The following is a 23,053-nucleotide window of genomic DNA, read 5'->3' on the forward strand; positions in this document are numbered from 1 at the left end:
CTGAACCTAATTACTCCCCAATCCCCCCCTCCCCATGATGGGGAGGGGGGATGGGGACCCCATCCCCCCTTTCCCTTCCATCCTCCCCTCCACATCCTCCCCTATCCTCTTCCTGTTTTCAGCCTTTGGGATTCTTACAGGCATTCTGGTTCCTAGGTAGGGGGAAGGGTACTGTGGTCCATCCCATTCTGTTGAGGTCCTTGGCGGTGGTGTAGTTTGCCGTGGAATCTGGATCATCTGGGGATGTCCTGATCCCTCTCTGGTCTCCACGGGGGGGGGGGCTTTGGGTGCCTTTCGGGTGACGGGTGTATCTCTGGAGGTTACCTTTCGGATTCCCGGGGGGGGGGGGGGGGGGGAAGGTGGCGAAAGGAAGTATGCTTTGTGGCAGGTGCCCGGCCGCCCTCTCTTGTTCACCAAGGCTCGGCGGATGTGAGGTTGCTATCCCAGATTGCTGGTTTACTGGCATGAAGGGTAGGATATGGCATGTGTTCCAGGCTGCATCTGCACTACTTGTGGTGCTGGTGTCCTCTTGGGTGCGGAGGGGGATTTACGGCCCTTTCTTTCCTCCTTAGAGCTATTCCTCCATGTTCTTCCCGTCTTTTTTTTTCTTTTTTTTTCTAAAAAAAACAAAAAACAAAAAGAAAAGTGACATAATAGTGGAGTCCCCAATCCATGAACCTACTCCCCCCCCCCTGGGCCCCTTCCTGATACCGCACCCTGTTCTGATCCTGCCTCGCCACTTGACCACTCTTCGGACATTTCTCATGCCCCTGTGCCTCTTGCTGGTGCCGTTCCATCACCCACTCCAGGTACCGGGGTTCCGCCTCACTCCTTTGATACATCTGACCCGCACTTTTTTCCATGCTTCTGGCTTCTCCCTCTACGGTGCGGCGTGACTGGACTGACTCTGGTCCCACACCTAAATGCCCAAGACCATTACCTGATGATTCTTATCGCTTCCTTCTCATTCTACTAGGAAAAGGGTGGCATGTCACAATACCGTGACAGGAACAATACACGAATAACTGGCATGTAGGAGAGAGGAGCTTATGACTAGGTTCAGTCCAACTTGGACCATTTACAAAGTCACACTGTAACTTCGTAAATGGTCCAAGTCTGACCGAAGTATTGTCGTAAGCTCCTCTCTTACATGCCGGTTATTTGTGTATACACAATGGACTAGTTTTTTTTTTTTTACTCTGCGACAGACTTCTACTGCCTATCTTTCTGATCATAGCATTGGCAAGGCACTCCTTTTCCATGTTGGTAAAGACGTATCCTTTCATGCTCTCAATAGCGATACGTGCATTGTCGCAGTCCAGGATGCTAGCCAAGCTCACGATCTTTCTCTCCTTACAACCATAGATGCTATTCCTGTAACTGTGGAAAAACATCATTTTCTCAATTCAATTCTTGTAATGGTACTGTCATTCTACCCCATACCATTGTCCAACAGAATTTCCAGACAGGTGGTGATGACTTTCTGGAACAGCTTGAGCTCCAAGACCTCCCTATCTTCAAAGTAGACACTTATGTCCTCCCTGTCTGCAGGTGGAGACGATTCCCTTGCAATGTAGCTCACTTAACTTTTGTCTACTGTGAGCCTCCGTCCTTGGTTTATATTACAGGACACTGTTTACAAGTTTGAAAGGTGATCCCTACACTGCAACAGTGTAGAAATTGCTGGCGTTTTGGTCATCCAGCGAAATATATTGTAGGTCCATGGCCGAATACCCAGTCTGTGGTGCCGACAACCATACTAATACATCTTGTAGTCTACCTCCCTCTTGTCGTAATTGTCATGAGGCTCGCTCATCTTACTCTCGCCATAGCCAAGTTTACTTAAATGAGCGAGAAATCCGTTCTCAAAGAGGCAGAAGGCTTTCCTTATGCTATGGCAGTCTCATCTATGTCTCCATGGGAGATTTCCACACATTCCTTATTCTTGCATTGCTAAACGTAACCCCACCTCTGGGGTCCCAGCTTATGCAGCTTCCTTTGTGGTTACCCGTCTAATTCTTTTATTGTCCTGTACTCGGAGATCCCTGCCTCTACACCTCATTCTGTTCTTGCCTCTTCCTCTTCTCACTCTCAAGTTTGTGTCTACAGGACCTTGTACAACACCTCCCCATCGCCCCTCTACTTCTCTGAAGTTCAAAAAATCCCAGTTGTTAAAATCTCCTTTAACCCTTCCTTCCCTTATTCAACCTGCACATCTTTCCTTTCCAGTCTGTACCTGGTTCATCACCTCTAACTGGCTCTATTACGAGTGTGGAGGTTCATCCTCCTTGTACAGTACCTTCTTCCCCTGTCCCCTCCCAAGTTTCTCCAGTTCCCTCTATCCTTTCATTCCCCCCTACTTTGGTGCAGTCCATCGTCACCCTGATCTTTACTTGCCCTCCTCCTTCCCTCTCCAGTATTGTCCCACATACTATGTCCTTGTCCTCTGAAACACTTGAAGCTATCTCAGTGTATATTGAGGAGACTAGACCATTAATGGACACCGATCCTCCTGTTCCTCCTCTTCATTCTTCTCAGTCTGCACAACTCCTTTCTTCGAAGTGTCCCAATCCTTCACTGCTTGAACGTTTTCTGCTGCCTCTGCATGTGGACTTTTCTAGCCCTTCTAGTCTGTACATACCTCTGCCTTCAGAGTTCTTGTATCTTTCTCTTCACAAATCATGGCTTATTTGCAGTGTTTATTTACAATAATCCAAATTACACTCTACTGTTACCCATACCATCTCGGGATATGATTTGTTATATTCATCAGACCCTTTTCTGATGGAACCTTTAATGAAAGTGCACTTCTTACACGCACCGGTATTCCATACCATCAGCTTTTTTTTCTTACTTTGCTGGATTACACTTCAGCCTGTTTCCACTTAAATAAGTGGTATACAATCTGTACTTTGTACCTCTCTCCTCCTCAGGCATTATCTATCCCAGATGCTACATTCTTGGTTTCTTCCTTACCACCACCACCACTTCTGTTACTTGGCTATTTTAATGCCCACCATTGTCTCTGGGGAAGAGGGTCTCACTGTGACTCCTACGGCATTCAGTTACAGGCCTTTCTCACTTCTCCCCATCCACGTTTTAAATACGGGTACTCCCCTCCATATTTGTCCTCGTACTCTTTCTCTCTCTCTTGCATCGATCTTTCGGTTTGCTCTTCCTCAAATGTGCTCGACTTCACCTGGTCTGTCCTCCCGGACTTGCATGACGGCAATTATTTTCCAAGCATCCTTACTTCTTCATATTCACCACCATCTCATAGCCCACACTGGCAATTTGACCCAGCGAATTGGGACCTTTATTTGCGTCTAACTGCTTTTAGTGAGGATCCTTCATTGATGAGCTTTTACACCTCTTGTCGACAGTTCTAACCACAGTTTCACATTCTATACCCCAAACCTCGGGCAGGCATTCTCAAAAGCACATGCCTTGGTTGTCTCCTTCAGACACATTCATCACCTTCAAAACTACCGTTAGAAAACATCTTATCTCCCTGATACACCCCGTCAACTAACTACATAAAAACCACCTGGTGGTTCACATTTACACTCACTCACTCGCTCATTTGACTATAAGCACAGAAATACGTATCTTAATCTTAAAATAATGATTCCTAACTAGTCACAAGTTTGCCTGTGATACTCCAATATTCAAAGTTTATTCTCTATAAGGATTACAATGCTGAGTTTACAGAATTTGGTTATTGTGTGGTTTACAGGTAGTAAAATAATGATTACCGAGTGTACCACTAGAACAAACAAAAGCATTCACATTGCTAAACTCACAAACTAGTATTTAGTCACTTAGTATTTAGTCACTTAGTATTTAGTCACTTAGTATTTAGTCACTTAGTATTTAGTCAACTTACTCCACAATTTGTAATAATTTAGGGTTAAGAATTAATCTAAGTTTGCCCGAAATGCCTAGCCTTGCTAGGTGTTCTAGTGGCCCCCTCTGTAATTAGTATTTTATTACATGTAAACCACACAATAACCAAAATCTGTAAACCCGCATTGCAATCCTTATAGAGAATAAACTTTGATTGTGCTCAGGCAGTACGTTTGAAATGCGCTGTATGCCATTGACCCCTTACTACGCTTCGATACGTATGTTCATAATGCCTTTGCCAATAACCACTCAGTTATCACCATCTTTTTTTAACCTTGAGAAGAAAACTTGGAGTATAATATCTTGGCCCAGACCCACTCCTTAGGCCTCCAAAGGCAATCTACTACTATTCTTTAAGAACTTCTTAACTGAAAAACATTTCTGTGTTCGGGTTAATATGCTTTCCCAGGACTTTGTCCAAGCTGCAGGTGTCCCCCCCAGGGAAGTGTTCTGAGCACAACACTTTTTTTTTCCCTTGCTATAAATGATCTGGCATCTATTCTTCCATCCAGTATTTGGTCATCACTCCATGTTGATGACTTTGCTATAGCTTGTGCAGGCGCTGACTATCACCTCAATTCAGTTTCTCTCCAGCTTGTGGTCAACTGTGTTTCCAATTGGGCCATCACTTGTGGGTTTAAATTTTCTAGTAGTAAAACTCGCCAAATTACTTTCACTAGATGTTCTGTTGTCTCTGATCATCCAATGTACCTATATGGCTTGCGTATCCCAGAATGTGATAGTCAGGTTTCTCGGCCTTCTCTTTGACCATCGGTTATCCTGGAAACATCACAGAACTGCTTAATGCCTCAAATGACGTAGTGGAAGTTTTAGCAGTAAAGGTCGAGAACCAAAACCTAGTCATTGTGGTAGTCTACAAGCCTCCGGATGCAACATCCCAGCAATTCCAGGAACAGCTGTTAAAAATTGACCACTGTCTGGAAAATCTTCCAGCTCCTGCACCCAACATCTTGCTCCTGGGGGATTTCAACTTAAGGCACCTAAAATGGAGGAATATAGCAAATAATATTGTTGCAGTAATAACACCAGGAGGCAGCTCTGATGAAAACTCACACTCACACGAGCTTTTAAATCTCTGCACAAAATTCAATTTAAACCAGCAAATAATAGAGCCTACTAGACTGGAGAATACACTAGACCTCATCTTCACTAACAATGATGATCTGATAAGAAATGTCACCATATCAAAAACAATATACTCAGATCACAACATAATTGAGGTTCAGACATGTATGCGTGGAGCCTCAGACCGACAAAATGAGACTAGTCACGAGGGAGCATTCACCAAATTCAACTTCAATAACAAAAACATAAAGTGGGACCAAGTAAACCAAGTCCTAACCGATATAAGCTGGGAAGATATACTAAGCAACACAGACCCAAACTTATGCCTAGAACAGATTAACTCGGTGGCACTCGATGTATGCACAAGGCTTATTCCTCTAAGAAAAAGGAGGAGTAGATGTAAAATAGAAAGAGACAGGCGCTCCCTTTACAGGCGACGGAAAAGAATAACAGAGCGGCTAAAAGAGGTCAATATATCAGAAATGCGCAGGGAGACACTGGTCAGAGAAATAGCAAGCATCGAACTTAAGCTAAAAGAATCCTTTAGGAGTCAGGAATCGCGGGAAGAACTAAAAGCCATAAATGAAATCGAAAGAAACCCAAAGTATTTCTTCTCCTATGCCAAATCAAAATCGAGAACAACGTCCAGTATTGGGCCCCTACTTAAACAAGATGGGTCCTACACAGATGACAGCAAGGAAATGAGTGAGCTACTCAAGTCCCAATATGACTCAGTTTTTAGCAAGCCGCTAACCAGACTGAGAGTCGAAGATCAAAATGAATTTTTTATGAGAGAGCCACAAAATTTGATTAACACAAGCCTATCCGATGTTATCCTGACGCCAAATGACTTCGAACAGGCGATAAATGACATGCCCATGCACTCTGCCCCAGGGCCAGACTCATGGAACTCTGTGTTCATCAAGAACTGCAAGAAGCCCCTATCACGAGCCTTTTCCATCCTATGGAGAGGGAGCATGGACACGGGGGTCGTCCCTCAGTTACTAAAAACAACAGACATAGCCCCACTCCACAAAGGGGGCAGTAAAGCAACAGCAAAGAACTACAGACCAATAGCACTAACATCCCATATCATAAAAATCTTTGAAAGGGTCCTAAGAAGCAAGATCACCACCCATCTAGAAACCCATCAGTTACACAACCCAGGGCAACATGGGTTTAGAACAGGTCGCTCCTGTCTGTCTCAACTACTGGATCACTACGACAAGGTCCTAAATGCACTAGAAGACAAAAAGAATGCAGATGTAATATATACAGACTTTGCAAAAGCCTTCGACAAGTGTGACCATGGCGTAATAGCGCACAAAATGCGCGCTAAAGGAATAACAGGAAAAGTTGGTCGATGGATCTATAATTTCCTCACTAACAGAACACAGAGAGTAGTCGTCAACAGAGTAAAGTCCGAGGCAGCTACGGTGAAAAGCTCTGTTCCACAAGGCACAGTACTAGCTCCCATCTTGTTCCTCATCCTCATATCCGACATAGACAAGGATGTCAGCCACAGCACCGTGTCTTCCTTTGCAGATGACACCCGAATCTGCATGACAGTGTCTTCCATTGCAGACACTGCAAGGCTCCAGGCGGACATCAACCAAATCTTTCAGTGGGCTGCAGAAAACAATATGAAGTTCAACGATGAGAAATTTCAATTACTCAGATATGGTAAACATGAGGAAATTAAATCTTCATCAGAGTACAAAACAAATTCTGGCCACAAAATAGAGCGAAACACCAACGTCAAAGACCTGGGAGTGATTATGTCGGAGGATCTCACCTTCAAGGACCATAACATTGTATCAATCGCATCTGCTAGAAAAATGACAGGATGGATAATGAGAACCTTCAAAACTAGGGAGGCCAAGCCCATGATGACACTCTTCAGGTCACTTGTTCTATCTAGGCTGGAATATTGCTGCACTCTAACAGCACCTTTCAAGGCAGGTGAAATTGCCGACCTAGAAAATGTACAGAGAACTTTCACGGCGCGCATAACGGAGATAAAACACCTCAATTACTGGGAGCGCTTGAGGTTTCTAAACCTGTATTCCCTGGAACGCAGGAGGGAGAGATACATGATTATATACACCTGGAAAATCCTAGAGGGACTAGTACCGAACTTGCACACGAAAATCACTCACTACGAAAGCAAAAGACTTGGCAGACGATGCACCATCCCCCCAATGAAAAGCAGGGGTGTCACTAGCACGTTAAGAGACCATACAATAAGTGTCAGGGGACCGAGACTGTTCAACTGCCTCCCAGCACACATAAGGGGGATTACCAACAGACCCCTGGCAGTCTTCAAGCTGGCACTGGACAAGCACCTAAAGGCAGTTCCTGATCAGCCGGGCTGTGGCTCGTACGTTGGTTTGCGTGCAGCCAGCAGCAACAGCCTGGTTGATCAGGCGCTGATCCACCAGGAGGCCTGGTCACAGACCGGGCCGCGGGGGCGTTGACCCCCGAAACTCTCTCCAGGTAAACTCCAGGTAAACATTACCTCTCTGAAGGCAACTTGTCATAGCCGGCTGAACCTCCTTAAAACCCTCGCTCATCTTTCATGGGGGGGGGGGGGGGCTGATCATAGAACTCTCCTTCGATTACATTCAGCCCTAATTTTATGGAATCTCGATTATGGCGATCAGATATATTCAGCGGCCTCTCCTGCAAATATATCTAGCCTTAATCCTATCCATCACCAGGGATTACGTTTATGCCTCGGTGTTTATAGCTCTTCAGCGGTTGAGAGCCTCTATTATTTATTATTATAATAATTAAGGGGGAAGCGCTAAACCCGGAGGATTATACAGCGCCTGGGGGGGGGGATGTGGAAGGCATTCAGGCTTAATTCGGGGAACTGGAGCACAGATCCAATTCCCTAAATCAAGAGCCCCTCAGGCCCGGTGGCCTGGTGGCTAAAGCTCCCGCTTCACACACGGAGGGGCCGGGTTCGATTCCCGGCGGGTGGAAACATTTCGACACGTTTCCTTACACCTGTTGTCCTGTTCACCTAGCAGCAAATAGGTACCTGGGTGTTAGTCGACTGGTGTGGGTCGCATCCTGGGGGACAAGATTAAGGACCCCAATGGAAATAAGTTAGACAGTCCTCGATGACGCACTGACTTTCTTGGGTTATCCTGGGTGGCTAACCCTCCGGGGTTAAAAATCCGAACGAAATCTTATCTTAACATCAAGGAACCTTCCTTGAGGGGAGAGCCTCTATGCGGAGGCGAATATTCCACCCTTGACCGATCGCCGTGATGCTCATTGCCTTCGCTATTACGTTCACTCTCATGACCTGTCCTCCATACCCTTTTGCAGCGCTGTATAGCCCTTGTGGCTTAGCGCTTCTTTTTGATTATAATAATAATCCATACCCTTTCCCCTCAATCAGACAATACCATCTTAGGAGATGTATCTCCTATTTTGAAAGTTCTCATATGCTAGCTGTCATTTTTCTGCCATTTGCTGCATTTGTTTTATTGTGATCTGTTATTATTTTTCCTAATTTTGCACTTCTCTTATATTCTAGTAAGTTTATTCAGGAATACACAAATACAGTTACATAGATTATCATACATAGCATCACATGTGTAGAGAGCCTAGGATAACCCAAAAAGGTGATTTATTTCCATTGGGGTCCTTTTAATACCTTATTATACTATGAAGAAGATAATATCTTATTATTATACTATAAATGAGATATACTAGGAATAAGGTAAAATGAGTTATTTGCATTTACATGTGTTAGCTAAAAAAAAATAAAAAATAATTCTCCTCACTTTGTTACTACATTCATTAGGCAACTCTTGGCTCTCTTCTTGAACTGGCTCATGCTATGACTGGCTTTAACATGTGAAGGCAGTCTGTTCCATTCCTTTATTACTGTACAATAAAAGGTGTTTAAAGCCTGGCCACTGACTGTGGGTACTACAAAGTTGTGCTCTCTCCCTAGTACATACTATGATTGCTTTGGTTCTCAGCCTTGACAAAATTGACAGCAAGATATTCTGGACACTATTTGTGAGCAATTTTACAAACTTGATTTAACTTCAATTGTTTTACTCTGTCTGCAACATTCAGCATATCTAATTGTTGTAATTCATCCTGGCCTACATGTTCTCTTGGACCCAGGTCCAGGATGAATCTTACCATATTGTTCTGGGTGATTTGTAGTCTAGCTTTCAGTTTTCTGTTAAGGCAGAGTACCATGAAGAGCAAGTGTAGTCTATATGACATTGTATAAGGGCTAGATATAGGGTCCTGTGAGCCTCAGTAGATAGATACTGTGCCTCAGTAGGTAGACACTGTGCTTGTCTGTAGAGGAACTTCAGTCTGACATTTGCTTTCTTTACTACACCGTTCCCTATCAATTCTCCTGACATGCATAGGTCAAAGATGATTCCCAGATATTTTATTGAGGAAACTGAAGTGATGGGTTCCCCATTACACCGGACATTAAAATTATTTACCCTTCTGGAGTTTACCTGGAGAGAGTTCTGGGGGTCAATGCCCCTGTGGCCCAGTCTGTGACCAGGCCTCGTGGTGGATCAGAGCCTGATCAACCAGGCTGTTACTGCTGACTGCACGCATTCCAACGTACGAGCCACAGCCCGACTGGTCAGGTACCAACTTTAGGTGCTTGTCCAGTGCCTGCTTGAAGACTGCCAGGGGTTTATTGGTAATCCCCCTTATGTATGCTGGGAGGCAGTTGAACAGTCTTGGGCCCCTGACATTTATTGTGTTTCTCTTAACATGATAGTGACACCCCTTCTTTTCATTGGGGGGATGTTGCATTGTCTGCCGAGTTTTGCTTTCGTAGTGAGTGATTTTCGTGTGCAAGTTCTGTACTAGTCCCTCTAGGATTTTCCAGGTGTATATAATGGTGTCTCTCTTCCGCCTGCATTCCAGGGAATACAGGTTCAGGAACTTCAAGTGCTCCCAGTTTGTTTAGTGCCAAAGAGTATGGCTTCCGTTTTCCCGAGGTGTAACGATAGTTTGTTGTCTACTAACCATTTGCTGCAGGACTCCAGTTCCAGTGGGTCTTTACCGGACACTAACAGAGCACTGTCATCCACATACAGTAGGAGTTTGCACTTGACACTGATGGTCATGTCGATTAAAAGTAAAGACCGAAAAACTAAACCAAACTAGAATTCGTGTGAAATAGTTAGCATTTAGCATTAGCTTCCGCTAATTTTTACAGTTGTTTAGTAGTGTACCATTAGCGGTTCCAATTTTTTAGCTAGGGGATTAGCAATTAGCGAAACTAACCACTAATCCCCGGGACACCAAGCTCATTTTGAAAGTTATTTAATCAAATCCTGCCACATGCAGTGGACAACAAAAGAGATTTGAAATGCTTAACAATTCGCAAACAGGCAAAATTATTTACAAACATTGTCTCTGTCCACAGCAGGACTCGAACCTGCAAACTCTGTATCGGAGTAACCAGTACTTTACCATGGAGCTAGACCTCAGATAAGTATGGGTGCCTAGCTTGAGCCAGACGATGTTTCCCCATACCCCAGGGCACCAAGCTCCAATATTTGTTGAGCATTGTTCACCTCTCGTCTTGTTCATTTTCTATTTGCACTGTGTGCAGCCTTTGTTTCTGTGAACAAAATGGCTCCTTAAAAGCAATTAACCCTTTGACTGTCAAACTATAGAACTAAGCATTACTGCTAGCCCCCCCAGACATAATCAGCATGCTATTTTTCCTGCATTCAAATTTGCCAACAGAGGCCTGATAGGCCTAGACAGTAGTGTGTGTGCACAGTATTAAAGCAGAGTTTGCCTTCGTTCTTGATACAGATGCAATATTCTGTAATATTATTGCATTTGGAGTTGCATGAGATTTTGGCATCATGAGCAGTGAGATATGATTTTCAAATAAAAGCAATCATAACCCACTATCGTAACTTTAAATTCAGAATAGAAGATTACTGTTCCACACAACAGCATTGAGTTAAGTACCTGCTTCTTCATGCTTAGGACAGTACAAACAATTAAACATTATTTTATTTTATTCTGTGAATAAAAATAATTTGTATATACAGCATTTACAATGAAGTGTGTGTTGCGGTTCCAGCCGCAAAACGCCAACAAGAAACGTACATTCGTTACATAAAATTTACTCCCTGAATGACCCAGCAGGGGGTGGAAGGGAAGCTTCGGACTTGGATCACTAAAGTAACAAAATGCAAAAATATTTATATAAAAATATTAAGTCTATACAGTTTATATACAGCTATTGAATGAATGATGGTGAATGTGCTTTCTTCTTTGGGTCCCCCTACATGGGTGGAAAAGAGCTGATATGGTCACAAATACTAGAGTAATCTCTAGAAATTAGGAAGGACGAGTTTAGATTTTGGTGGTTTAATTTGTCCCATCCTCAGAGTGAACAGTGGTAGTGAAGAGAGGTAGGAGTCTTATCATTTATACTGGAAGTTAATGCATACTCAAAATTACCCATATAGATTTATGATAATTTTAAAGGACAAATAAATTTATTTTATAAAGCAGACTAATTAAGTGCTTTAGGTATTGTGAAAAAAATATGAATTGATCAAAATGGAAGAACTTATAATTTTCATTCAGGCTTGTAAACAAATCCTCTTGATTTTATCATAAAAATTTTATAGTTATTTAAAGAAAAATCTTTGATCAAACAATTCAACATTCGAGCTAACTTACACTTGGGTTTTAGCATACCAAATATAACACTCAAATTGTATGTAGATTTAATGACCATGTGTGTGTGTTAGATAGGCTTTAAACCCAGTTAACTAATGTTTGTTGCATTAACATCAGATTCAAAATAGATGTAAAAAAGTAATTTGTGTGAATGTTGGTATTTTTTTGGTTGCCTTTGAACAGATTGATGTGGTAATGTTCACAGACTTACAAGCAATATTAGTAAAAAGATGCATGTGCATCTAATTAGACATTTTATTGTGGCAATGTTTCACGCTCCTGGAGGGCAAAACGTTGTCACAATATCACCTCGCATTAGTTGTACATGCATTTCTTTTTTCTAAGAGATTGATGTTGGAGTACAACATGTCGTGTGGTCTAAATATTTGTATCAGATTATGCAATAGTTGACAATTCTTACAGATTTATCAGATTTCTGAACTTTCATTTACTAAAAGTGACACTGATTAAATGTTACCAGTAAACAGATTTTTTCTTTTTTTTTTTGAGGCTGTCATATAATTTTAAAGGTGAATTTTGGAGCTGTGATGTTACACAATGTTGTTAGTGTCAGATATTGTAACTGCTTAGACATTACATACGTATGTCATTGAGGTGGAATCCCACATGCTGATGTTAGGTTAGGTAAGATTTGTCAGGAAAAAGGACTGGTTTCTTGATGTGGGTCTTAGTCATATGATAACCTACAGCTGGAGCTTTCGGTCATCTGAGGCCTTCCACTGTTTTACCGGTCCACCCCTTTAAAAATTATGGTTATGATTATAACCATATCATTCAGTAATAAGGCTGTGTGTACACACACACATGGAGGAGCTGTAACTTGACCCCTGTAATCACGTATAAGTGAATACACACCCACCCACCCATGCTAATTCGTAACTTTCTCCAGTGTTTTATGGCTGCAAATACTTAAAGGACTTTTTTTGGTTGCCGTCCAATCCTCTTGCTCAGCATTTACAAAATAATATACCCATAATACTTGGTTACCCAATGTGTTCATAGAGAAGACCAAATTAATTTGACTTGCTGAGTGATTATTTTTTTTATTTTAATGGAATCTGTAATGCATCTACTGTACATAAGTATTATGATAACAGATCTTTACTATGTGTAAGTCACAGTGTAAAATGTAGAAGTTTGAGGAACATATTTTATATATAAATGTTTACTTGCTGTTGAATACAGACATACCTCGTTAATATGGAACTCTAGAGCGCTTGGCTAATGTGGTACTTTTCAGTTATTTATTATTTTCAGTGCTTGCCTTGCTCTTAAGATGGTTTTCAGCAATTTTTATTTTTATTGCATTTTTTAGGCCTAATGCTACTGTGCACTTAATAATAGTGTAAACATCTTTTTAGGCTTTCATATGTGCTGACAAGTAAACAAAGGCTGTGGTTTGCTTTAAAGTGATATTTGCTGTACAGCGGTGGTCTGGAACGTAACCTGCCGTGTTAACCAGGTATGCCTGTATATTTAAAGAACTTAATTGCAGTCTAAACTTTGCATTATCAATGAACTAGCAAAGTAGAATGCTTTGATTTCGAGCTACTGATTATTGGAACTAGAAAACTTAAGTCTATAACAATAACTGGCAAGCCACTTTGCTTTTTTTTTTTTTCATTCTTTGGTAAGCTTTCGTTAAAAACAAACGTCATTTGGTAATGACGAGACAATTACAGTTACACTAACGTCTTCCCCTGAGAAGTCTTACAGTAGGCCACTACAGCAATGGCACAAGAATGCAACATGTTACTTCTATGTACAGTAATTGATGGTAATGATTCAATATAATACAGTGCAATGAAATGCTGTTTTTAAATTAACAAATTTACTTAGAGCACTAATATTTGTTTTTTTTCAAGGCACAGAACCAGTGTGATTATTGAAGTTAAATATTTATAACCCCCACACTGGTTTTTAAATATAATGAGCATTTTTATAACTTAAACTCTCAATGCATATCTAATCTCTCACTGTGTATATAAAAAGAATGGTGCAATGATATGCACAACTAAGGACCTAGCTCAATATGAGGTGGTATCACAGGGTCAAGAGAGACTTCATTGCATGCACTTGCAACAAAGTTCCCTAAGTAGGTATTGCTTCAGCAATGAGAACCTTATAGCATTCCCAGGCAACTGATTCTCTCGACCTCTACTCGTCAAATACATGTACTAAAAATTTAATGAGGACTGTAGACAAATCTTCATGTATAATGGCATTTTTTTTTTTTGTATTTGTGCACTGACATATTGTAGTTTATAATTTCGTGTCTGGGATCTTAGACTTTCATTGCTGAAAATGTTTTCTTCTAAGAATTGGCCGCCCATGAGATCCAGTCAGACGTGTAGGACACTTTGTGGTATATACCTGTAAAAGAAAAAAAATACACAATGATATAAATTTTTGCTCTACCATAGTACAATATTTATGGCATTTGTTAAAAACAAGTATGGTGAGATGGGTCACAACAAATGCATAAATCTGAATAGAAAACCGATGTCAACTTAGTCAGCCCAAGTCCATTACTTAGTTTAGTTTTCCAATGTAATTTCCAGGCTTAGTGTAATTTGCTTGAGCTACAGCTAATTTCATAAAAAAATTTTATTATATAGTGATGTATTGCTCAGAAAACTACTAAAACACACACTGTGCCTTACCAGGTTGTTTGCCTTGAGCACAAGAATATCCAGCAGAGACGATGCCAGCCAGGAACCAGCGTCCCTTATCCTGTATCATGAGAGGGCCACCAGAGTCTCCCTGACAAGAATCTTTACCTCCTTCACTGTACCTGTACCAAAAAGAATATTCAAATTAATTATTGGTAAGTTTTTAAATATAATTCCTGAATTTCTTTTATAAAAAGATAGCCTCTACATTCTCAACTTTAAACAAACTGTCCAGGCTTTCTAATTGTTATAAAAATATATAAATGAACATTTTTAAGAGAGAGAGAACTAAATGCGTAGCACTGCATGCAAAAATTTGTATTGAGAAGCTCACCCAGCACACATCATTTCATCATATATAATGACATTGATGCCTTTTTGCCTGTGCCAATCTTCACAAAGGCGGGAATCTAGGATAGGCACATCTACTACCTGCAACGTCTTTGGTCGTAACCGTGATCCTGTGGGGAATAAAAGTCAATATGAAAATTAGGTAGACACATGCACAGACGAAGCAGAGTGGCAGCATTATCAATTAATGAGATATCAGTGGAGTTTTGGAGAAAGAGAGATAAACATACAGGGAAATAACTACAAAGTGGGGGTAATCAAGACTGGGGGACCCAAAGTCTTCAGTGTGCTGAACAAATGATTTGAAGAGGTCTTCTCAATAAGAATGGGCTATACCAGGCAGATTACGGATAAGGATACACCGACAGGTATTGGGCAACATTCAGGGAAAGAGGTAAAAAAAAAAAAAAAAAACTTTTGGATGGCGCTAGATACCACAAAGGCAATGAGGCCAGACAAGGCATCACCATGGATTATGTGAGAGGCAGCGGAAGTGCCATATCATTACTAAGAACTATTATCAAATCGATGGATATGGAAGAGTTGCTAGATATCCTGGAGGCAGTGAATGTAGTTCCTACATTCACTGACATGTGTACCATGCAAGGTTATGGAGGAGATAAAGAATGATATGGCCCTTGGAAAGAGGTGGCTTCATAAACAATAACCAGAATGGGTTCAGAGATGGCAAATTTTGTCTTAAAAAGCTGTTGAAGTTTTATGACAGAGTAACAGATGGATAAAGACAAATACAGTATAATGTGATCCTCTACTGACAATGTTTCACCCACACAGTGGGCTTTATCAAGCCAGTACCTGACCAGCCGAGCTGTGGTTCGTACGTTGGGTTGCATGCGGCCAACAGTAACAGCCTGGTTGATTAAGCCCTGATCCACCATGAGACCTGGTCACAGACCGGGCTGAGGGGGTGTTGACCCCTGAAACCCTCTCCAGGTATACAAAACGTAACAGAGGTGAGGGAAGGATGGGTGGAATGCATTTTCTTAGACTCCAAGAAGGCATTAGACACTGTACAAGTGACTGGAGAAAATACTTAAGAGGCAGGCAGGGAAAACACTCCAGTGGATCACAAAGTACCTTGGGAAAAGAAAGCAGAGAGTAATTGTCCGAGAAGAGATGTCGGAATGTGGGAGACTAGCAAGTGAAATTACATAAGGATCGGTATTAGGACTAGCACTGTTTCTGATTTATGTGAATAAAAGTTCAGCTGTGATTGAGTCAGATATATCCCTGTTTGCTGATGTAAAGATAATGAGAACAGAGATGAGAGACAGGGAATCTCTACAAATAGATCTGAACAAGCTATACAATAAGTAGCTGCTTGAATTTAACTCCAGTAAATGCATGGTTATATAAGTTGGGTAAGGGGGCAAGAAGACCAGACACAGAGTATAGACTCCATGGACACTAGCTGTAGACCTCACTCGGAGAGAGACCAAGGAGTGAGAAAAGTATCTGGAATATCATCAGAGGATTGCATCAACTGAAAAATTTCTGCAGTGCTTCTTACAAATTTGAGAGTAGCCTCCAGGAATGTTGACAGTCATTCCTGGCTCTTTATATAACATATGTCATGTCCATCTTGGAGTATACAGCAATGTGAAATCTGTACCTGATGAAAAAGTTAAGAAACTGGAAAAAGTGCAGAGGTATGCAGTGAGGCTCATTACAGAGCTAAGGAATATATAATTTATAAGTAGCAGCAGCTAAAAGAATTGAACCTGACAGCACTGAAGGACAGAGGAATTGGTAGGGAGGGGGGCACAGTGGGAAATTAGACACAAATGAGTTACAGGGATGTCAGGAAGTGGAATGACCTTCAAGTGGTGGAAACAAATTCCATACATAGCTTTAAGAGCAGATACAATAGCCCACCAGGCTAGGAGGGAATGAACTTGGCAAGTTGAGAGGCAAGGCCAGGAGCTAAGGCTCAACAACACACACAGTAATCATGTTAACATTTTTTTATTAATAGTTCAATTACTTAAAACACACAAATGCTACTAATGTACACTGATACTGTTTAAATCCTGAGCATCCACTGGGAGTGGGTGGTGGTTCTTCAGAGATCAGGCAGTCTAGGAAATACAACCATATTTATAGCTTGCCTATTCCTTAAACCTTTCATAACCCAACATAAAGCAACGGTGCGGATGATCACAAACTCCAGCGCCAGACAACACACCCCACCACTCTTCAAAAGCTTGAACTTGCTTAATATACACACTTATTACTGTGCCTACTATACAGAACGTTAAACTCCAATATCAACCTGCCACTCAAATTTCTCGTAGACAACTTCAACAAAACACACAGGCATAACCCAAGGCACAAAACACTTTTTGACATTCCCTCGTGTCCGTCTCGCACTATGCAATGCACATAAAGGGCCCAAAGATCTGGAACTCTTTGCATGAAACAGCAAGAGATCCCCTGCCCACAAATCAATTTAGGACTACTCAAAAATCATCTCATCTCTCAATAACAACCATACCCACACTGTGCTAAACTTAACCAAATATTTTACTATTCCTTAACTATTAAGCCATTATTACAAATTTAAAACTGTATGTTTGCATCATTCACTGTACTACCTCGTATTAATAATAGAGTAAAATATTGAATATTTGTATTCTACCACCTGTATAGACTTAAGTAGTCTATAAGTATAGGTTAACTCTGCCTGAAATGCCTCGGCATGATAGTGGCTTTCTTTGTTCCAATCAAATTATGAAATGTAAACACACATTGTAACCTTAGCAAAGAAATAAAATTTTATTATGCCTCCCAGGAAACCCCCCTAAACTAATGCCCCAATAGCAGTATTTCTAAGTAGTGCATAAAAAAATTTTCTATACAGTAATTAGTATACAGCCATTAAAATTCATGTTACCGAGCTTAAAAAAACTCCTACAGAAATTGTGTGTGATCTTCAATTATCACATCTTTGTGTTCAGATACAAACAAGACATATCGTACCAGATTGTAAAGCTCCCCATCCAGCAGCCCAGGCATAACTTCCGAGCCAATCTGCTCCTTTTTCTGGCAAGCATATAGGCTGGACATGAGGCTGATAGTGTACAGGTGAATCCAGAGTGATGACTGCAACATCAAACCTGTCAGCCTGTGGTGTAAACTTGAACTTTGGATGGACCTGAAAGATGATATTTATGGAATAGAGGTATTAGTGAGGAGTTGGTCACAACAGCATAGGTGGAATAGTTTACAAACAAACCACACTTTGGAAAGGGAGTTCAAGATGGCATTTCTGTCCATATACAATTGTAACTTAATAGTCCTGATGATCCAAGTCATGTAGAGTTACCTCTCCAAAGTGCGAGTTATTTGTGAAAGGTATCAGTATTTACTTCAGTTTACTGGAGAGAAAAAAAGACATTTGCAAAGCTTCAACAGCCCCTTACCCATATGCCCACACCAACTGCATACTCGCCCATCATTCACCCCACACTGGACCATGGACACTGCCATCACACCATCTTGTTGCTTCTAGCCTCTAGCCCACACCCCTAGCTCTTGCTCCCACCAGCAGTCCCTAATCTCCACCCCTTCAGTCTCCCACACCAAACAATAAGGTGTCCTGTAGCTTGGTTGGTAGTACACTCAGCTCACACACTGAGGTCCATGGTTCCTTAAGACACCTGCTGTCCCTATTCACCTTGCAATAAATAGATACCTGGGTGTTACATGACTGGTGTGGTTCACATCCTGGGGATAAAATTAACCTAATTTTCCCAAAATGCTCTGCATAACGAGGGGCTTTTTATATAGTATGTCAGCTATGGTCTGTATAAGTTGAACCATGTACTTTTAGAAATAAAGATTATTATTATAAGGTACCTCTGCTGGCAGAGATGTGGTTGCAAGATCTTTGACTGATGCACGTACCACATCAATCTACAATTACGTTATTTGTTTTTTACAATTTTGATATCTATTAAACAGGTCTGGAGGAATCTGATGACTGTAACCCTATTTTTCCCATATGATTTGCAGTTCAGTTTATGTGCATTTCTGATTACATGCTCCTTTTCAGGAACACTACCGTGTTATCATGCCTCCAAATAATATCCTTCAAGCTTCTCTTGCCTAACATAAACCCCACTAATAACTGTCAGGTCAGCCTCCTGCTACGAACACACCACTCAGAATAGGAGACTTAAAATCCTATATACTATACAAATATAACAGCAACAGGGCAAATCATAAGGCAGTGAACACTTAAATGTACAGCATGCTAATGACTTCATTTGTTTTTAACAATATTTTATTACATATAAGGCATTTTGTAAACTGCAGATAAAAATAGTTATAGCTTAATACAAAATAATGATGAACATATGGGTTGCAAAGCAATTTATAAAGGAAAAAACAATGTATAGCTTGAATGAAAACAAGATTCTGAAGCACTGAACGTGCATCCAAGCACAACCTGAGCCTAGGGCAGTTAACATGTCATTGTTTCTGAAAAATGGCACCTCACTTTCCTCCCTCACCTACCACTACAATAAGTGAGAAATTATGCTCTTTTTAAATTTAGTAATGTATATAGGAGGAGTTACTAGCCCCTTGCTCCCGGTATTTTAGTCCTCTCTTAGATGCCCATGGCTTATGGAGGAAAAATTCTGTTCCACTTCTCCATGGAGAAAAACTAACTTAATAATTATTATCCTAGAAACTGAAAATACTGGCAATGGAAAATCAGAATTTGTTTTTTGATTATCCAGGTATATGATGGTAGATAAGTATTTACCTTGATCTCTGAAGCTCCAAAAGTAAGAGGATGAAGAGGCTCCCGCTCTGAATTAAGGACATAATCACCAAGTGTTACTCGAATCTGCGACGGTCGAGCTCTGTAAGTATAAATCTAGTTTGTATTATAAAGTTAATTTTATTTTCATATTCTTTGTTCATGAAAATGTGGATATTAATAATGTAATTGCTGTTAAAATAGTTTTTGTGGCTTGGCAGAACATAAACTAGCACTTTATGAAAGACATTACACAGTGTGTGCTGAAATGCTAATGTAGATAAAAGAATGCATTGTTACCTTTTGATCTTTTTGAGATATACAGTGGAACCTCAAATTTCGAACATATCACTTATTGAATGCTTTTTTTCAAACCAACTTTGTCCCTATTATCGAACTCGCTCCTATTTTCGAACTGCTGGGTACCGGACCTGTCCAGCAGCCCGCTCTGTCCGCATCCCCGCGCAAGTGTCATGAGCCAATCTGCTTTTGTGATGCTTGAGTGAACACTAACCTGCGCTCTCATTCAAACATTTTATGATTATTTCATTGTGTTTAGTGCTTGTGGGACAGTGAAATAAGCTACCCAAATAAACTTGCTAGTGGTACCCCTGTGGTAAAGAAAGTGAGAAACATTATAGATGTAAAGAAGGAAATAATACAGAGGTGTGAGACTTGTTGAACTTGCCAGGATGTATGGGAAAAACAACTCGACCATTGGTTCTACCCTGGCAAAGAAAGAACAAATCAAGGAAGCTGATGTTGCGAAAGGTGTTAATATGCTAACCAAAAAAAGACCACAGAGAATCGATCAGGTTGAGAGGTTGTTGCTGGTGTGGATCAAGGATAAAGAGATGGCAGGTGATAGTGTTTCAGAGACCATTATTTGTGAAAAGGCAAGGAAGTTGCATGCCGATAGTGAATTTAAGGCCAGCAGAGGCTGGTTTGACAGATTTAAGAAGCGTAGTGGCATACACAATGTTGTAAGGCATGGTGAGGCAGCCAGTTCAGACAGATGGGCGGCTGAGAAGGTTGTACAGAAGTTTAAGGTTTATGTAGACACTGAAAAATTAAAACTCCAACAAGTGTTCAATTGTGACAAAACAGGCCTGTTTTGGAAGAAAATGCCAAAGAGGACCTACATTACTCAGGAGGAAAAGGCACTCCTAGGTCACAAGCCTATGAAAGACAGGCTAGCTCTTTTATTCTGTGCTAATGCTAGTGGTGATTTTAAAGTGAAGCCTTTACTTGTGTATCATTCAGAAAATCCCAGAGTGTTTAAGAAAAACAATGTCATAAAGAACAAGTTATGTGTCCTGTGGAAAGCAAATAACAAGGCATGGGTCACAAGGGAAATTTTCAAAGAGTAGGTCCATGAAGTGTTTGGCCCCAGTGTGAGAAAATACCTCCTAGTCAATAAATTGCCACTCAAGTGCCTCCTGTTAATGGACAATGCTCCTGCTCATCCTCCAAACTTATTAGACCTCTTGTCTAGGGACTTCAGTTTTATAACAGTGAAGTTCTTGCCTCCTAACACCACTCCTCTCCTCCAGCCCATGAACCAGCAGGTCATTTCTAACTTCAAAAAACTCCACACAAAAGCAGTGTTTGAAAAGTGCTTTGAAGTGACCACAGACACTTAAGTTGACCCTAAGAGAGTTCTGGAGGAATCCAATATCTACAGCTCCATAAGCCTTATAGGTAAGGCTTGGGAGGGAATGATTTCCAGGACTTTGAACTCTGCTTGGAGACAATTGTAGCCAGATTGTGTCCAAAAGAGGGATTTTGATGGGTTTAAAGCTGACCCTGTCCCTGACCCACTGCCTGTTGTGGAACACCCTGGGGCTGGAGGTGAGTGGCGAGGATGTGGAAGAGTTGGTGGAGGACCACAGGGAAGAGCTTCATCTGGAACAGTATCAGACCACAGCTGAGGACCTTGCTTCAGAGGAGGAGGAAGAGGGAGTGGATGAGGTGCCTTCTTCAAAGATAAAGGAGATTTGTGCCAAGTGGAATGATGTCCAAATGTTTGTGCAGAAGTACCATCCTGAGCAAGCCATCTTTGCAACAAGTTCAGTGACAAAACCATGTCCCATTTTAGGGAAATCTTAGAGGTGCCAGAAACAGAGGACTGTGGACAGTTATTCAGTGACTCTCAAGCTGGTCCTAATGGCATTAAAAGACAGAGAAGGGAAGTAACCCCAGAGAGGGCGTTGATACCTGAAGTCCTCATGGAGGGGGATTCTCCTTCCAAACTCCCTATCTTCCAGATGCCATCTTCAATAAAGGTAAGTAAAAATGTTATTTTATATTTCTTCTTCTTTCAACGTACCAGCTGTATCCCACCGAGGTGGGGTGACCCAAAAGGAAAAACAAAAGTTTCTCCTTTTACATTTAGTAATATATATACAGGAGAAGGGGTTACTAGCCCCTTGCTCCCGGCATTTTAGTCGCCTCTTACAACACGCACGGCTTACGGAGGAAGAATTCTGTTCCACTTCCCCATGGAGATAAGAAGAAATAAACAAGAATAAGATATAGAAGAAAACCCAGAGGGGTGTGTATATATGTGTAGTGTGACCTAAGTGTAAGTAGAAGTAGCAAGACATACCTGAAATCTTGCATGTTCACGAGACAGAAAAAAAGGACACCAGCAATCCTACCATGTAAAATAATTACAGGCTTTCGTTTTGCACTCGCTTGGCAGGACGGCAGTACCTCCCTGGGCGGTTGCTGTCTACCAACCTACTACCTAGGTTTATTTACATTTATTAATACATAATTGAACACTATATTTGTTGTATGTAAAACTGTAATTAATCTCTATAAAATGTATTTTTGGGTTTCTGGGACGGATTAATTGTATTTCCATTATTTCTTATGGGAAATATTGCTTCACTTTTCAAATTTAGAACTAGGTCCTGGAACGGATTAAGTTCGATATTTGAGGTTCCACTGTACTGACCAATTACGAAATATGATTTATCCTAGAAAAAAGCGAAATTTACAAATGATAACGACATACCTGGCAACGCAATGACCAGCAGTGACCACGTGGTACTGATTGATGAGAGATCCTCCACATCGACTTGAGCCAATCCGGATGTAAGCCTAAGGGTCAGGTGAGGTCAGGTAGGAGAGGATGGGATGCAAAATGTATCATGAAAATGACCTGATATTTTCTCTATATATCCCTAAGTTTTATCACTTTTATTTCATCCATAATCAAACGTCCAGGCTATACTAGTCAGGCTGCAATTACCTTCTACTTAGTTGTGCAAGAACTCCCTATGCAAACGTCTGTAGTCAAAATACTATTTACTGTAATTTTTAAGTATATGTAAATTGCTTATAAAATCTATAAAAAGGCATTTTAGGTTTGCAACAGTTTTTATAAATAAAAATTATGATGAAGCAACTGTAATCCTTAGCTAGAAGACTACTGGCCAAATTATTTACATTTTCATCTAGCTGTACAAGTTTGAAAAAATATTAAAATTGGTTAGAATAAAAG

General features: G+C 41.0%; 1 protein-coding gene and 1 long non-coding RNA gene across 13 annotated transcripts in view; one reads left to right on the forward strand and one right to left on the reverse strand.

The window, feature by feature from the left end:
- LOC128695206 (uncharacterized) overlaps positions 1–23,053 on the forward strand; it is an 81,022-nt gene that overhangs the window by 54,906 nt on the left and 3,063 nt on the right. For 6 of the 8 annotated variants that reach the window (XR_011392802.1, XR_011392801.1, XR_011392799.1 and 3 more), the window contains 3 exons: positions 13,092–13,192; positions 14,397–14,557; positions 19,520–19,647. This is a non-coding gene — a long non-coding RNA (uncharacterized lncRNA). The remainder of the gene's footprint in view (positions 1–13,091; positions 13,193–14,396; positions 14,558–19,519; positions 19,648–23,053) is intronic. The other 2 variants (XR_011392800.1, XR_011392797.1) reach the window with 1 other exon arrangement.
- The window catches only part of LOC128695207 (uncharacterized), a 145,249-nt gene continuing 134,335 nt past the window's right edge, over positions 12,140–23,053 (reverse strand). For all 5 annotated transcript variants that reach the window (XM_070091312.1, XM_070091310.1, XM_070091311.1 and 2 more), the window contains exons 8-13: positions 22,565–22,650; positions 19,546–19,645; positions 17,754–17,928; positions 14,737–14,863; positions 14,394–14,524; positions 12,140–14,103 (exon numbers count right to left, since the gene is read on the reverse strand). In XM_070091312.1, coding sequence (XP_069947413.1) covers positions 14,045–14,103; positions 14,394–14,524; positions 14,737–14,863; positions 17,754–17,928; positions 19,546–19,645; positions 22,565–22,650 — 678 coding nt within the window. In that variant the 3' untranslated portion in view covers positions 12,140–14,044. The remainder of the gene's footprint in view (positions 14,104–14,393; positions 14,525–14,736; positions 14,864–17,753; positions 17,929–19,545; positions 19,646–22,564; positions 22,651–23,053) is intronic.

The sequence above is a fragment of the Cherax quadricarinatus genome, chromosome 35 (assembly GCF_038502225.1).
Source record: "Cherax quadricarinatus isolate ZL_2023a chromosome 35, ASM3850222v1, whole genome shotgun sequence".
In the NCBI taxonomy this organism is placed as follows: domain Eukaryota; kingdom Metazoa; phylum Arthropoda; class Malacostraca; order Decapoda; family Parastacidae; genus Cherax; species Cherax quadricarinatus.